A 16,518-nucleotide genomic window follows, 5' to 3' on the forward strand; every position below is an offset into this window, starting at 1 on the left:
GAAATATTCCATTAATGTTTCCTGTGTCCAGTCCTGGGCCCCTCAGGTTATGAAGGGACATTAAGACTCTTGAACATATCCAGAGAAGGGCAACATCAGGCCTGCATCAGGAACAGTGTGGCCAGCAGGAGCAGGAAGGTCATTCTGCCCCTGTACACTGCACTGGTTAGGCCACACCTCAAGTACTGTGTCCAGTTCTGGGCTCCTCAGTTTAGGAAGGAGGTTGACTTGCTGGAATTTGTCCAGAGAAGGGCAACAAAGTTGGTGAGGGGTTTGGAACACAAGCCCTATGAGGAGAGACTGAGGGAGCTGGGGCTGCTTAGCCTGAAGAGGAGGAGACTCAGGGGTGACCTTATCACTCTCTACAACTACTTTGAAGGGAGGTTGTAGACAGGCGGATGATGGTCTCTTCTCCCAGGCAGCCAGCACCAGAACAAGAGGACACAGTCTCAGGCTGCACCAGGGGAGGTTCAGGTTGGATGTTAGGAAGAAGTTCTATACAGAGAGAGTGATTGCCCATTGGAATGGGCTGCCCAAGGAGGTGGTGGAGTTGCTGTCATTGGAGGTGTTCAGGAGGAGACTTGACAGGGTGCTTGGTGCCATGGGTTAGTTGTTTGGGTGGGTTGGATTGGTTGATGGGTTGGACACGATGATCTTGAAGGTCTCTTCCAACCTGGTTTGGTTTATTCTAAACAAAGGTTTATTCTAAATAAAAGCTGGGGAGGGGTCTGGGGCACAGCCCTGTGAGGAGAGGCTGAGGGAGCTGGGGTTGCTTAACCTGGAGAAGAAGAGGCTCAGGGCAGACCTTCTTGCTGTCTACAACTACCGGAAGGGAGATTGTAGCCAGGTGGGGGTTGGTCTCTTCTCCCAGGCAGAATAGAATGGAATGGGAAGACAGAAGTCTTCAGAGGCCCCAATAATAAAGATACTGCAATATTCATGTTCTAGTATCTGTTGTGAACCTTTAAATCAATACACACTGCCAGCATTTCCAAACAGCTGTTTGCCATCCCAAATTGCAGTTATCTAGGAAAGGACACTTCTAGAATTGCAGTGTGTGCTTGCAGTAGTTGACATTATTATTCCTTACCTCAGACTTGAGGGTACTGAAGGTTTAAGTAATGCCATGGATATATTTGGTATATATGGTGTATATATATTTGGTCATTGGAATGTGCTGCCCAGGGAGGTGGTGGAGTCACCATCACTGGAGGTGTTTAGGAAGAGACTGGATGGGGTGCTTGGTGCCATGGTTTAGTTGATTAGATGGTGTTGGGTGATAGGCTGGACTCGATCTTGAAGGTCTTTTCCAATCTGGTTAGTTCCATTCTGCTCTGCTCTGCTCTGCTCTGCTCTGCTCTGCTCTGCTCTGCTCTGCTCTGCTCTGCTCTGCCCTGCCCTGCCCTGCCCTGCCCTGCCCTGCCCTATCCTATCCTATCCTATCCTATCCTATCCTATCCTATCCTATCCTATCCTATCCTATCCTATCCTATCCTATCCTATCCTATCCTATCCTATCCTATCCTATCCTATCCTATCCTATCCTATCCTATCCTATCCTATCCTATCCTATCCTATCTGAAGGGATCCATTTATAGTTGTGTAGGTGTAGCAGATAATTGTGGAGCTGCCCTAACCAGCTACATATAAATCCATATTTAATGGCAGTGTGTGGTGGCAAACCGAGGATGCATCAACCCAAAGCAGTGGCCTTCTCACATGGCAGGGTGGTTATATGTTTTATGCTGCTGACCATTTTTCTTTCCAAATTGTGTGTTGCAGAGCAATTCATGATGTTAAAGCCACAGACATGGGAATGAGCAAAGTGAGATTCAAGGCCGAAGTAGACTTTGATGGGCGGGTTGTTACTCGTTCTTACCTGGAAAAACAGGACATTGACCAGCTGCTACAAGTATGTGTAAAAAATAATCATTTTAGAACTCCTGGTATTGGATCTTTACTCCCCAATTTCAAGTATGTCTAAACCCAAGATTTTCAAGCAGGCAAGATGTATTCCCCTTCTTCGTGTCAAAGGGTTGCAGATATTTTTGTGTTAGCATGTGTTTTGTGTTAGCTTCTGAGGGAGCTGGGGTTGCTTAGCCTGGAGAAGAGGAGGCTCAGGGGAGATCTTGTTGCTGTCTAAAACTACCTGAAGGGAGGTTGTAGCCAGGTGGGGTTTGGTCTCTTTTCCCAGGCAAGCAGCACCAGAACAAGAGGACACAGTCTCAGGCTGCCCAAGGGGAGATTTAGGCTGGTTGTTAGGAAGAAATTCTTCACAGAAAGAGAGGTTGGCCACTGGAATGTGCTGCCCAGGGAGGTGGTAGAGTCACCATCACTGGAAGTGTTTAAAAAGAGAGTGGATGAGGCACTTAGTGCCATGGTTTAGTTGATAAGATGGTGTTGGGTGATCGGTTGGACTCGATGATCTCAAAGGTCATTTTCAACATGGTTAATTCTGTATGCACATGGGATCATAGAATAGTTTAGGTTGGAAGGGACCTTAATGATCATCTAGTTCCAGCCCCTCTGCCACTGGCAGGAGCACCTTCCACTAGATGAAGTTGCTCAAGGCCATGTCAAGCCTGGCCTTGAACACCTCCAGGGAGAGGGCATCCACAGCATCCCTGTGCATTGATCATATGTGCTGCTGAAGAAGAGCCACTTCTGGGCTGAGCAGGGCCTGAGATAGGAGGAGGTTTTTTAATTGATTTAGAGAAGCACTCGTGGTAGTCCCTATGGACTTTCAGATGAGGTGCTAATGTAATGCCCAGACTAAGAAGTGTAATAGAATAGTAAGAACGTATGAAACTGAGAGAAGAATACAGAGGAGTACCCTGCTCAGCTGTGCTGTGAGCAAGGGATGCTCCAGAAAGTTCTAGAAGATGAAATGAAATTCTCTGAACTTACTTGGAAAATGAAGGAGGAAACCCAGTGTAGAAGAAGGTTTTATACCTAGAGCAGATGGTAAGTCAGCTCTTTTCATTGGACAGGTGCTACTTTTCTATGTCTTGGAGACAGAACAGGGGTGATGTTTTGAAATGAGAGGCTTTGGGTTTTATTGGTTCCCTTTTAGCAACTTGAAATGTGTCAGGACCCTCTGTAGTGTTACTAATTTCTTTTCTTTCCCTCATCTCAACCTCTTCAATTTGATTTCTTCCTAGGAAATTCAACAAGTGAAAACCCTGGAAGAATTAGAAGCTTTCATGCTTAAACATGGTGAGAATATCATTGACACACTAGGAGCTGAAGTAGACAGGCTGGAGAAGGACCTAAAGGTAAATGGAGCTGCTCATTAGGGGAATGCTTATTCTGCAATAGATGTGAAGCACAATCACTGCCTCTGCCTTTTGGGGGTTTGTTTGTTAGAGGGGAAGAGGTTGATAATCCTACTGCAAATTTCCTTGCTATGGTATCATTACCAAGCCCTGTGGTATCATTATCAAGCCCTATGAGGAGAGGCTGAGGGAGCTGGGATTGTTTAGCCTGGAGAAGAGGAGGCTCAGGGGTGACCTCATTGCCCTCTACAACTACCTGTAGCCAGGAAGGGGTTGGTCTCTTCTCCCAGGCAACCAGCACCAGAACAAGAGGACACAGTCTCAAGCTGCTCCAGGGCATGAGATTGAACACATCCAAGTGCCGGGTTCTGCACATTGGCCACAGCAACCCCATGCAGTGCTACAGGCTGGGGTCAGAGTGGCTGGAGAGCAGCCAGGTGGAGGGGGACCTGGGGGTACTGGTTGATGGTAGGCTGAACATGAGCCTGCAGTGTGCCCAGGCAGCCAAGAGGGCCAATGGCATCATCAGGCCTGCATCAGGAACAGTGTGGCCAGCAGGAGCAGGGAGGTCATTCTGCCCCTGTACACTGCACTGGTTAGGCCACACCTTGAGTCCTGTGTCCAGTTCTGGGCTCCTCAGTTTAGGAAGGAGGTTGACTTGCTGGAAGGTGTCCAGAGAAGGGCAAGGAAGTTGGTGAGGGGTTTGGAACACAAGCCCTATGAGGAGAGGCTGAGGGAGCTGGGGCTGCTTAGCCTGGAGAAGAGGAGACTCAGGGGTGACCTTATCACTCTCTACAACTACCTGAAGGGAGGTTGTAGACAGGCGGATGATGGTCTCCTCTCCCAGGCACCCAGTACCAGAACAAGAGGACACAGTCTCAGGCTGCGCCAGGGGAGGTTCAGGTTGGATGTTAGGAAGAAGTTCTATACAGAGAGAGTGATTGCCCATTGGAATGGGCTGCCCAGGGAGGTGGTGGAGTCGCCGTCATTGGAGGTGTTCAGGAGGAGACTTGATGGGGTGCTTGGTGCCATGGGTTAGCTGTTTAGGTGGGTTGGATTGGTTGATGGGTTGGATGTGATGATCTTGAAGGTCTCTTCCAACCTGGTTTGGTTTATTCTAACTAAATGGTTTATTCTAAAGGGGAGGTTTAGACTCGAGGTGAGGAGAAAGTTCTTCACCGAGTGAGTTGTTAACTGCCCAGGGGGGTGGTGGAGTCACCATCCCTGGAGGTGTTCAAGAGGGGATTGGACGTGGCATTTGGTGCCATGGTCTAGTCATGAGGTCTGTGGTGATAGGTTGGACTCGATGATCCTTGAGGTCTCTTGCAACCTTAGCTATACTGCGATACTGTGATCATTAACTAAATTCTGACCAGCAGCAAAGCCTTACTTTGCCATTGACCCATTTGTAGGTATTTTGTCCTGTTCTTACCACTGTGGAACAATATTTTTGTCAAATGAGACCCAGTTATGTCTTTGTTACTCTGTTCTCAGATTGTCAGGTTACTTGCAGGCTGCTGAATTCTGTTTTGGTTGTGAAGAAGCCAATGTCAACTCTGGGTTTGCATTTGCCACTTAGCACTGTATCAGATATATCAGCATGTGATGAAGGCTTCACTCAACATTTGTTTGCTCTTGTTGAAGCAGTACAAGGTTTTCTTATCTTATAAGCCTGTCATAACTAATGGTTTTCACTCTGTGATTTAAGTACCCTTTGGTGGATGCACCAAAGGACTGTTTCCAGTTGTAGTTTTACCATGTTATTGTGGCTGTTAATCAATTCTCTGAAATGGATGCAGAAGCATGTACTGACTGCCAGGCAAACAGTCTGGTCATGAGGCTCTGCTCAAGAGGCTGTCTGCCCTTATTATGGATCTCTTTCCTGGTTTGGGGGAGCTGATCATAGTTGTAGACCCCATAGTGCCATGGTTTAGTTGATTAAATATTGTTTGGTGATAGGTTGGACTCAATGATCTCAAAGGTCTTTTCCAACCTGGTTAATTCTATTCTATTCTATTCTATTCTATTCTATTCTATTCTATTCTATTCTATTCTATTCTATTCTATTCTATTCTATTCTATTCTATTCTATTCTATTCTATTCTATTCTATTCTATTCTATCCTATCCTATCCTATCCTATCCTATCCTATCCTATCCTATCCTATCCTATTCTTCTAACAAGGTGCCATTGGGTGACAAATGAAGGCAGGAACCCTCCTGCTGTATCGCAACAAGATTCCAGAAACACAGAACAGAGAATCTCAGAAGTCTTTTATTATAGCATTGTAGAATCCCTAGCATTACAGAGTCATAGAATCACAGAATGGTTCAGGCCAGAAGGGAACTCCAAAGGTCATCCAGTCTGACCTCCTCACTGTCATGAGGGACATCCCCAAGTAGACAAGGTTGCCCAAGGCCTTGACAAGTCTCACCTTCAGTATCTTCAGGGAAGGGGCCTCAACCACCTCCCTGGGCAGTCTGTTCCAGTGTTCCACCACCTTCATAGTGAAGAACTTCTTCCTGCTATCCAATTTAAATCTGCCCTTCTCCAGTTTTAATCCATTGCCCCTTGTCCTGCCACTGCAGGCCTTTGTAAAGGCCCCTCTTCCTCCTTCCTGTTTCCCCTTTCAGGTACTGGAAGGCTGCTATTAGGTCTCCCTGCAGCCTTCTCTTCTCCAGGCTGAGCACTCCCAGCTCCCTCAGCCTGTCCTTGTAGCAGAGGTGCTCCAAACCCCTGATCATTTTGTGGCCCACCTCTGGACCTTCTGCATCAGGTCCGTGTCCTTCCTATATTGAGGGCCAGACCTGCACACAGTACTCCAGAGTCTCAGAGTCCCATTTAGAGAAGAAGTCCTGGAAAGCCTTAACAGATGAAGCAGCTAACAGAAGTCCCAAGCATATCCTTAGCAGTATCCCTAAACTGAAGCCCTAGCCAGAAGCAGCTAACTAACAGAAGCAGAAGTCCCTAGCAGCCCTAAACCCCACAAGCAGTTGCTAACCTAAGTCCCTAACCCCAGAGAACTGTTGCTTAGAGAGGCTGTTTATGTATAATTTGTTATCAGTCATTTAGAATCATAGAAACATGGAATCAACCAGGTTGGAAAAGACCTCAGAGATCATCAAGTCCAACCTATTACCTAATACCTAACACCTCCTGACAACTAAACCATGGTTTCAAGTGCCACATCCAATCCTTTCTTGAGCATCTCCAGGGGTGGTGACTCCACCACCTCCCTGGGCAGCACATTCCAATGGCCAATTACTCTTTCTGTGAAGAACTTTCTCCTCACCTCCAGCTTAAACTTTCCCTGGCACAGCTTGAGACTGTGTCTTCTTGTTCTGGTGCTGGTTGCCTGGGAGAAGAGTCCAACCCTCACCCGGCTACAACCTCCCTTTAGGTAGTTGTAGAGAGCAAGAAGGTCTCCCCTGAGCCTCCTCTTCTCCAGGTTAAACAACCCCAGCTCCCTCAGCCTCTCCTCACAGGCCTTGTGCTCGAGACCTCTCCCCAGCCTCATTGCCCTTCTCCACTTAAGCAGTAAAATCCAACCACAAATATCAGCTAAAATCTTTCCCCAGTAAGAAGTGCCAGCATGCCAAGGAGGTGGCTTCTGCAGCATGTTCCAATCCAAGGGGGTCAACATAGTATCATAGTTTCAGTCAGGGATGGAAGGGACCACAAGGATCAGCCAGTTCCAACCCCCCTGCCATGGGCAGGGACACCCCACACTAGATCAGCCTGGCCAGAGCCTCATCCAGCCTGGGCTTAAACACCTCCAGGGACGGGGCCTCGACCATCTCCCTGGACAACCCATTCCAGGGCTTCACCACTCTCATGGGGAAGAACCTCCTCTGCAAAACCAGCCTGCATCTCCCCACCTCCAGCTTCATTCCATTCCCCCTAGTCCTATCACTACCTGAGATCCTGAGAAGTCCCTCCCCAGCCTTCCTGTAGGCCCCCTTCAGATACTGGAAGGCCACAATGAGGTCACCTCAGAGCCTTTTCTTCTCCAGACTGAGCAGCCCCAACTCCTTCAGTCTGTCCTCATAGGAGAGGTGCTCCAGCCCTCTGATCATCCTTGTGGCCCTTCTCTGGACACCTTCCAGCACCTCCTTATCCCTCTTGTAATAGGGGCTCCAGAACTGGAGGCAGTACTCATGAGGATGTTATTCGTGGCACACAGGGAATGTTATTGTTTTGCTCTAGGCAGCCTGCTTAGGAATTGGTCAGCGAAGGAATCATGCACTCTGCACATGTCCAGCAGCTGCCCTCAGAGCAGTGGCTGCAGCAATTCTGCTTGATAGCTGTTCTAATTTTAGTTTAGTAGTGCTGCTTAAAAATGAAAATACTATTTTTGAGTTTAACTGCACCAGCAGATCCATTTTCCCCCCCTGGTTATTTCAAGAGCAGGCTCATGGCTAATGATGTTATAAACATGAATGCTGGGGTTTGGTATTGCAGGGATTGCAGTGATCCTGTTGAATATGCTGTGTGTACTAAATCTGTTAGTCTGCTTCACATGCTGGGTGACTTTGAAGTCAGTGACACTTTCAGTAAACCTCTCTTGGATTATACAATCCATCTAGTGATGAGAATGTATTTCTGCAGCATCAGAAAATGCACATTCCTTAGCAGAAGCAGGATTTTGAACCTTTGTAAAGAGCTTCAGTGGCACAGAACAAATCATTTCAGGAAAGAATCTGTTACAACTTCCTTCAAGTGAGTTATTGGACAGTTTCTATTAAAACTGTCTGCCTTGTTAAGATCAAGAGAGCTACATCATAATTATGATCCCCCAGGGATCACTGCTGGGCCCCATGCTCATTAATATCTTTATCAATGACCTGGATGAGGGCATTGAGTCCATCATCAGTAAATCTGCAGATGACACCAAGCTGGGGGCAGGTGTTGATCTGTTAGAGGGTAGGAGAGCTCTGGAGAGGGACCTTGCCAGGCTGGACAGATGGGCAGAGTCCAAGGGCAGGAGATTTAACACATCTAAGTGCCAGGTTCTACACATTGGCCACAACAACCCCATGCAGAGCTACAGGCTGGGGTCAGAGTGGCTGAAGAGCAGCCAGGCAGAGAGGGACCTGGGGGTGCTGGTTGATGGTAGGATGAACATGAGCCTGCAGTGTGCCCAGGCGGCCAGAAGGCCAATGGCATCCTGGCCTCTATCAGGACCAGTGTGGCCAGCAGGAGCAGGGAGGTCATTCTGCCCCTGTACTCAGCACTGGTTAGGCCACACCTTGAGTCCTGTGTCCAGTTCTGGGCCCCTCAGTTTAGGAAAAATATTGAGTTGCTGGAACTAGTCCAGAGAAGGGCAACAAAGCTGGGGAGGGGTCTGGAGCACAGCCCTATGAGGAGAGGCTGAGGGAGCTGGGGCTGCTTAGCCTGGAGAAGAGGAGGCTCAGGGGAGACCTTCTTGCTCTCTACAACTACCTGAAGGGAGGTTGTAGTCAGGTGGGGGTTGGTCTCTTCTCCCAGGCAACCAGCATCAGAATAAGAGGACACAGTCTCAAGCTGTGCCAGGGGAGGTTTGGGCTTCATGTTAGGAAGAAGTTCTTCACAGAAAGAGAGATCAGCCATTGGAATGTGCTGCCCAGGGAGGTGGTGGAATCACCATCCCTGGAGGTGTTTAGGAAGAGACTGGATGGGGTGCTTGGTGCCATGGTTTAGTTGATTAGATGGTGTTGGGTGATAGGTTGGACTTGATGATCTCAAAGATCTTTTCCAACCTGGTTAATTCTAGTCTATTCTAGTCTATTCTATTCTAATCTAGTCTATTCTATAGCTTAAGAACTGATTTATCTGTGAGGTTGAAAAATATTTGCCAGATAAAAAGATGACAGCCTTTGAAATAGCCCTTACAGTGCAGTCCATGTTGTTGGAAGCCGTTCCTCATTTTAAAGCAGTCCCTGTGCTACCAGAAGGGGGGATTTGTGACCCAGTTGCCCACATGCTGCCTAAAAGACATTATTTGGCTATCTCTGTGCAAAAATCTTAAACATTTTCAATCCAAATGTTTCTTTTCTTCTCTCTAACTTTTATTCCAGCAACGAAATCCTGATGTCCGTCACGTGGATTTGGAGATACTCTAGAGGCGGCAGAGGGAATCTTCAGGTCGGAAAGAAGTCTTGCCAAGGGCTGAAAAGCTTCTGAGAGCGCCGTGACCTCAGCACCATACCTCGCTTACTTTTGCTGTAGGCTCCCTGGACTGTTAGCACTGCTGCTGGTACTGGAGGAGCACATAGACTCACAGACAGAAATCAGCTTTGGAAAGCTACTTGGCTGAAATCCCGCCGGAGAGTTCTGCCTGAGCGTTATTTACCGCAACTCAGAACTCAAGACTTGAGGCTTGGTTAGGCAAATAGAGCTGCCTGAAACTAGAAAACACACTTTAGTTGTTATGGATTGTTTGGGGTTTGGGTTTTTTTTCCCCTTCTTCCATTTGTGTCCCTTTGCAGTCAGTTTGCACTTCTTTAGTTTCTTTCAAGATCTCAGTAAAGGTTCTTGGGAGATACGGAGATTAGCTAGGAAGAGTTTGTTCCAGTGGAACCTGCCAACCTTAAACTAATTGTAATGTTTCTGCTGTGTGATTGTTTCACAGGTTTTCTTTTCTAGGAGAAATTCTTTCAGATGGGCACTGGCCTTCTCTCAAGTCCCTGGAAACCTGCTTTTTTCCCCCCCTTGTGATTACCAACTGTTTTGCTTTGGTTTCTCTTCCCTCTTCAGTGGAGTCAGCTGTATGTGGTTAGCCAGACTTCAATTTCTGTGAAGAAATTACTGTGTAGAGATTTCAGTGACCTTCCTCTGTTTAAATTTTGTTCTTTCTTTTTTTCCCCCCACCTCTTCTCACTTTGACACTCATTCTCTTAATTGTAAGTATCTTCAGATGTAATCTGGGAGATAATTTATGGTAGTGCTTATTAAAAAGTTGCCTGGGATTTTTGGCTTTTATATACTTCTACTAGGCTGTATGGTCAGAGATTATGGTCTTTGCTAGAAGGTAAAAGAGATGTAGTTGGAAGTTGCCACAGCAAAAGATGTATTAGAACTATTTATAATTAAACCAATGGATGCATTGTATTTTTAATTTATTTACCTTTTTTAGACATTATCTGTTAGCTGAATTCTAATCTGCTGACTTTTGTGTTTTAGTTAGGAATTGACCTTGCTCGCTTGGGAAAGTAAAGTCATTCTCTCAGTGCTCTTCAACAATCTTAAGACCAGTGCTTAGAATGCTTTGAAATGTGCAGTTCTAGCACTGCACAGCCTCGAGGCTTTCTGCAACAGGCCACCCAGGTTGCACCAGCTTCTTTGAGACCCAGGCTTTGTTAGTAATGCCACGAGTACTGATCATGCAGGTTGAGAGAGAAGTGAAATGATTGCACTTTAACACATTCCAGTGAAATGAGAACTGCTCATGGGTGAGAGGGGTTCCTCAGCCTCTCCCAGTGACTCAGCTGTTGAATGAGGACTGACTTGCTGAAGAAGAACTGCTGATCTGAAATGCAAGTCTTCAACATGCAGTTTAAAATGAAATTATTAGCCTTGCAGCCCAGAAGAGTTGTGGAGACCAGGGTGCCCAGATTTGACTAAAAACTTCCTAGGATGTTATTCTTTTTTGTTCAGAGTAAGTGTCACTTAACCAGTGAGGTTTTGAAAGTAGTATGCCTTCTGACAGCAGCAAAGCACTTTGGGTCCTCAGCACAAGAAGGACATGGACCTGATAGAGGCAGTCCAGAGGAGGGCCACAAAAGTGATCAGAGGGCTGGAGCACCTATCCACAAAGACAGAGTTGGGGTTGTTCAGCCTGGAGATGAGAAGGCTCCAGGGAGACTTAGTGGCCTTCCAGTACCTGAAGGGGGCCTGCAAGAAAGCTGGGGAGAGACTATTTACAAAGGTCTGTAGCAATAGGACAAGGGGCAATAGTTTTATTCTAGGGCAGGGTACATTTAGATTGGATAGAAGGAAGAAGCTCTTTACTCTGAGGGTGGTGGAACACTGGGACAGGTTGACCAGGGAGGTGGTGCAGGCCCTATTCCTGGGGACGTTCAAGGTCAGACTTGATGAGCTTCTGAGGAACCTGATCTAGTTGGGGATGTCCCTGCTGACTGCAGGGGGAGGTTGGACTAGATGACCTCTAGAGGTCCCTTCCAACCCATAGCATTCTATGACTGTGGTGGTCATTTTAAGTGGAAAAACATTCCAGAGTTTAGCTACAGCTGGGACTTCACATACAGTAGTTGTACTGTACTCCCACCCTTGTCCATCATCCCTGTTCGCTGGTGGCTTCTTCACAGCACATTAGCTTAGTGTGGCTAAGCCAAGAGAAGGCTTACTTCAGCTGCTTTTTCTTCCTCAACAAGTGTATTTAAGCCTGATGATTTGAAATGCAGTTTGCAGGTAATTTGGAAGTGCACTGTACCAAGTAAATAAGACATATTCTAGCACATAAGTCATGTACCTTTCATCTCTCCCTTCCATGTAAACTTCATCTCATCTCTGCTGTTGGTCGTCTTCAGAGCACTGGAATCTGCTAATGCCTAACCTGTTCTCTCCTTCTTAGGACATTTATATGGATTTTGAATTTGAATAAACACTTCAACAAGCCAATTACTCCAAAAATCTGATAAACCTGAAGAGAAGTAAAACTGGGAGAGTGTTCTTACTGGGGAGGTTAGTGGAGACAGCCAGGGCGATCTAAGGGGTTGGTTTGCTGGAGTTCCTGGTGAATGAGCTGTGCTAACATGCACTTTGCAGGGCAGGAACTCCACTGAGAGGTTAGTAAATGTAACTTCAACACCAAAGTGTTCCCATGTCTCAAGAGGAAGCCTGAGTTTATATTCTTCCAGGACATCTGCTCCAGAAGCCTGTGAAAATGTTTCTTCTTCATCAGAGGTGTAATTCATATGAGTTGTCATTTCCTTGTCTGAGTCAGAAGCACAATCATCCACACACCTTTTGTTTGTCTTCCAGCACAAGATTCAGATTCTTGCCTCCCAGCTACAGTGTTGGGAATAGCATCACAGGGTGGTGCATTGAAGAAGCCAGAACTTTTGAGTGCTTTTGGGTACACAGAATGAGGACTCAGTTCCAGTTTTAAAAAGAAGCTGGCTGGTGATGTATCACCAAAAGGCAGGCAGGCAGGCAGACTGGTTTGGGCAGCACCTTCTAAGTTTACATGGCTTGCAGTTGGATGAAAATACTGCTTCATTGTGCCATGGTTTAGTTGCTTAGATGGTGTTGGGTGATGGGTTGGACACCATGATCTTGAGGGCCTCTTCCAACCTGGTCTGGTCTATTCTATTCTATTTCCATTCCTATTCCTTTCCTTTTCCTTCTTTCCTTTTTTCATGTTTTCCTTTTTTCCTGTTTTTTTTCCCCTTTTTTCCCTTTTTTTCCTTTTTTCCCTTTTTTTCCTTTTTTTCCCTTTTCCCTTTTTTTCCCTTTTTTTCCCTTTTTTTTTCCTTTTCCCCTTTTCCCCTTTTCCCCTTTTCCCCTTTTCCCCTTTTCCCCTTTTCCCCTTTTCCCCTTTTCCCCTTTTCCCCTTTCCCTTTTTCCCTTTCCCCATCCCTTTCCCCATCCCTTTCCCCATCCCTTTCCCCTTCCCTTTCCCCATCCCTTTCCCCATCCCTTTCCCCATCCCTTTCCCCATCCCTTTCCCCATCCCTTTCCCCATCCCTTTCCCCATCCCTTTCCCCATCCCTTTCCCCATCCCTTTCCCCATCCCTTTCCCCATCCCTTTCCCCATCCCTTTCCCCATCCCTTTCCCCATCCCTTTCCCCATCCCTTTCCCCATCCCTTTCCCCATCCCTTTCCCCATCCCTTTCCCCATCCCTTTCCCCATCCCTTTCCCCATCCCTTTCCCCATCCCTTTCCCCATCCCTTTCCCCATCCCTTTCCCCATCCCTTTCCCCATCCCTTTCCCCATCCCTTTCCCCATCCCTTTCCCCATCCCTTTCCCTTTCCCTTTCCCTTTCCCTTTCCCTTTCCCATCCCTATTCCTTTCCTTTTCCTATCTCTACCCCTATCTCTACCCCTAGTCTATTCTCAGGCTGGAAATGAAAAGCAATTCCAAGCTGTTCCCTTTGACTACCTATCACAGTCTGAACAGCTTGGAAAGTTTTACTGCTGCTTCTTTTTCATTTCCCTTATAACTTGAGGTGCTGTGGGTCCAGTATTTAGTTTACTTTTGTTTCAAGGTTGTTTTTTTTGGCGGGGGGAGGGGAGGGGAAAGAAATTTAGCTGATACATTCACATGATAGAATCCTCTGAATTAAAACAACTTTTAAAGTGTGGAGGAGTGGATTTATGATGTATTTGTCTTGTCCTTATCACGAATGCAGTGACATGATGCTTGTTTTAGATGGATTTGAAGGAGTGAGGATTTAGCAGAGTTACATTCCAGGAGGTTTATTTTCAATTGATGATTTTTTTTTGCCCCTTCCAATTAAGATGTGATCTTTTAAAAGAGTTTTCTTTTTCCCAGCCTGGCCCTTGCTGGTTTTATGTTGTTGTTTTTGTGGTGGTGGGTTTTTTGTTTCTTCTCCAGATTGTGTTCTTCAAAGCCCTGCCTGCCCTCTGCTTGGTGAAAGCTTGCTGATGTGTTGCACAATGTCTCAGAACTCTGTAAAATTTGCCATGTTTGGGGGGGGGGGAGGGGGGTGAGAAAAAGATAATTCTCTTAGTATTCCAATATGCTGAATGCTCTTCATGTTTTTAAGTCAAAGCTGGCTCTGCACTACTCATTTTTGTTTTCCTGTAGAATTTGGGTTTCTATAGAAGATAACATTCTGAAGTGATGATTCTCCTCTCCCCCCCACCCAGTGAACCCATTTCAAGTCTACATTGTCTCCTGTACAGCCTCTGGAATTCAGTATTTGATGTGGTTTCCCCCTCCTCTCTCCCTCTCCCTTTTCTAAAGCACTTATTAAACATACTATAGTGGTAAATATTTTAGTGGGCTCTTTGCTCTGCATTCTGGTCTAGAAGCAGCAAGGACTTGGGGAGCAGCAAAACAGGTACAGTTATTTTAAGGACAAGTTGAATCCTTCACCTTCAGTGACTCATACTCAGGCTGAAGGCTTTTTAGCCTCTTCTTGAGTGAGCACACATATATTATTATAACAACTCTTACTTCTAGAGGAGAAAGCCATTATCTGGAGAAGAGAAGGCTCTGAGGAGACCTAATTGTGGCCTTCCAGTATCTTAAGAAAGCTGTGGGGGGGTACGTTTTAGGGTGTCAGGTAATGATAGGACTTAGGGGGAATGGAACAAAACTAGAAATGGGTAGATTCAGATTGGATGTTAGGAAGAAGTTCTTCCCCATGAGGGTGGTGAGACACTGGAACAGGTTGCCCAGGGAGGTGGTGGAAGCCTGGAGGGTTTTAAGGCCAGGCTGGATGTGGCTGTGAGCAACCTGCTGTAGTGTGAGGTGTCCCTGCCCATGGCAGGGGGGTTGGCACTAGATGATCCTTGAGGTTCCTTCCAGCCCTAACAATTCTATGATTCTATGGTTGTGGGCATCTTAGGTTTTCAGTAGGAAGGTTGTCCAGGGAGGTGGTCGGGGCCCCATCCCTGGGGGTGTTTAAGAGCAGGCTGGATGAGGCTCTGGCCAGGCTGATCTAGTGTGGGGTGTCCCTGCCCATGGCAGGGGGGTTGGAACTAGATGATCCTTGTGGTCCCTTCCAACCCTGAATGAAACTATGAAACTACTCTTGGGCTACTGCTCTGTTCAGTGATGGGTGACAGTAAGTGTTTGCTGGTTTGAATGTTACAAACCATGTTAGCCAAAGCTGCCAGAGCATTCTGATTCTGGCAGTTGCTGGGTTTTAGCTGTATCTGGAGAGTCAGGTTTTCATTGAAAGATTGTTACTGGCCTCAGTTTGATAAAGGGGGAGTACAGGGAAGAGGTTTGGGTGACAGGGCAAGAGGTAACAGGCACAAACTTGAACATGGGAATTTCCATCTAAACAAGAGGAGGAGCTTCTTTATGTTGGGGGTGGTGGAGCACTGAAGCAGGCTGCCCAGAAAGGTTGTGGTGTCTCCATCAGTGGAATCACTCAAAACCTACCTGGACACTGTCCTGTGCAGCCTGTTCTAGGTGATGCTGCTCTAGCAGAGGGGTTGGAGTAGATGATCTCCAGAGGTCCCTTCTAACCTGTGATTCTGTGCTTGTGTGACTGAAATATGTCTTGTCTAGACAATGCACTGATTGCAGCTCTGTGTTCTCCTTCCTTTGGGATCATTTTAGCTGACTTACCTTTTTTTTCCCCCCCTGTAGCCAAGAAGAAATGATGCATTATGGAAGTACCTCTGCTAATGAGGAGAGCACTGAATGCAGGCTTCCTGCAAAGAGGTTTTGTTAGGCTTTTGTGTACCCAGAGTGTGGCAGGTTTTGAAAATCCTCAATTAAGTCATCCTTCCCAACACCCCCCTCCCCTCCCTAAAGTTGATTTAGATGTGCTTCTCACCAAAGGGCTCCACAGCAGCACATTGTTTAAGATTTGAAGGAAAACTATTTCATTTTGTGGTCACGTGCTCTTAAGGCATTTGGGCTTGGTAAAATAGAACAATTGATTAATATTGACTCCTGCACAAACCCTGAACTTCTGTGCATGCCTCCAGGCTTACATTGCAGCAGTGAATGTAAAATGACAATGTGCTTTTCTTTTCCCCCCTCTCCCCCTCCCCTCCTAGCTGAAGTATTGTGCTGCTTTCTGTTCTCATTGTTAGCTCTGAATAGGGAGGTACAACTAACATCTCTCTTGCAGTTGACTTGCTCCATGTAAATGAGAAGTCAAGGGGTACCAGAAGGACTTGTTGTTGTAGGGGGGTTGCTTAGCTGAAATGAGTAATTTTCCTTTCTTGTTGGTGGTACACAAATAATGTCAGCCCATGGCTTGGACAGGAGCACACTGTGATGAGTTAGGAACTGGCTGGATGGCCAAGCCCACAGAGTGGTGGTGAATGGTGCCACATCCAGCTGGCAGCCAGTCACTAGTGGTGTGCCCCAGGGATCAGTGCTGGGCCCTGTGCTCTTTAACATCTTTATTGATGATCTGGATGAGGGCATTGAGTCTATCATCAGTAAATTTGCTGACGACACCAAGCTGGGGGCAAGAGTTGATCTGCTGGAGGGTAGAGAGGCTCTGCAGAGGGACCTCGACAGGCTGGACAGATGGGCAGAATCCAACGCCATGAGATTGAACACATCCAAGTGCCAGGTTCTGCACAT

The 16,518-nt window shown here is 46.7% G+C and overlaps 1 protein-coding gene across 2 annotated transcripts in view; it reads left to right on the forward strand.

The window, feature by feature from the left end:
• Nucleotides 1-14,233, forward strand: part of SLC30A9 (solute carrier family 30 member 9) — a 46,558-nt gene extending 32,325 nt beyond the window's left edge. For both annotated transcript variants that reach the window (XM_068137625.1, XM_068137624.1), the window contains 3 exons: nucleotides 1,783-1,912; nucleotides 3,162-3,275; nucleotides 9,332-14,233. In XM_068137625.1, the coding sequence (XP_067993726.1) occupies nucleotides 1,783-1,912; nucleotides 3,162-3,275; nucleotides 9,332-9,376 (289 nt within the window). In that variant the 3' untranslated portion in view covers nucleotides 9,377-14,233. The remainder of the gene's footprint in view (nucleotides 1-1,782; nucleotides 1,913-3,161; nucleotides 3,276-9,331) is intronic.
• The last annotated feature ends 2,285 nt before the right edge of the window (nucleotides 14,234-16,518 follow it).

The sequence above is a fragment of the Melanerpes formicivorus genome, unplaced genomic scaffold, assembly GCF_026170545.1.
Source record: "Melanerpes formicivorus ecotype bairdi unplaced genomic scaffold, bMelFor1.0.p_v2 SCAF_4, whole genome shotgun sequence".
Lineage (NCBI taxonomy): Eukaryota > Metazoa > Chordata > Aves > Piciformes > Picidae > Melanerpes > Melanerpes formicivorus.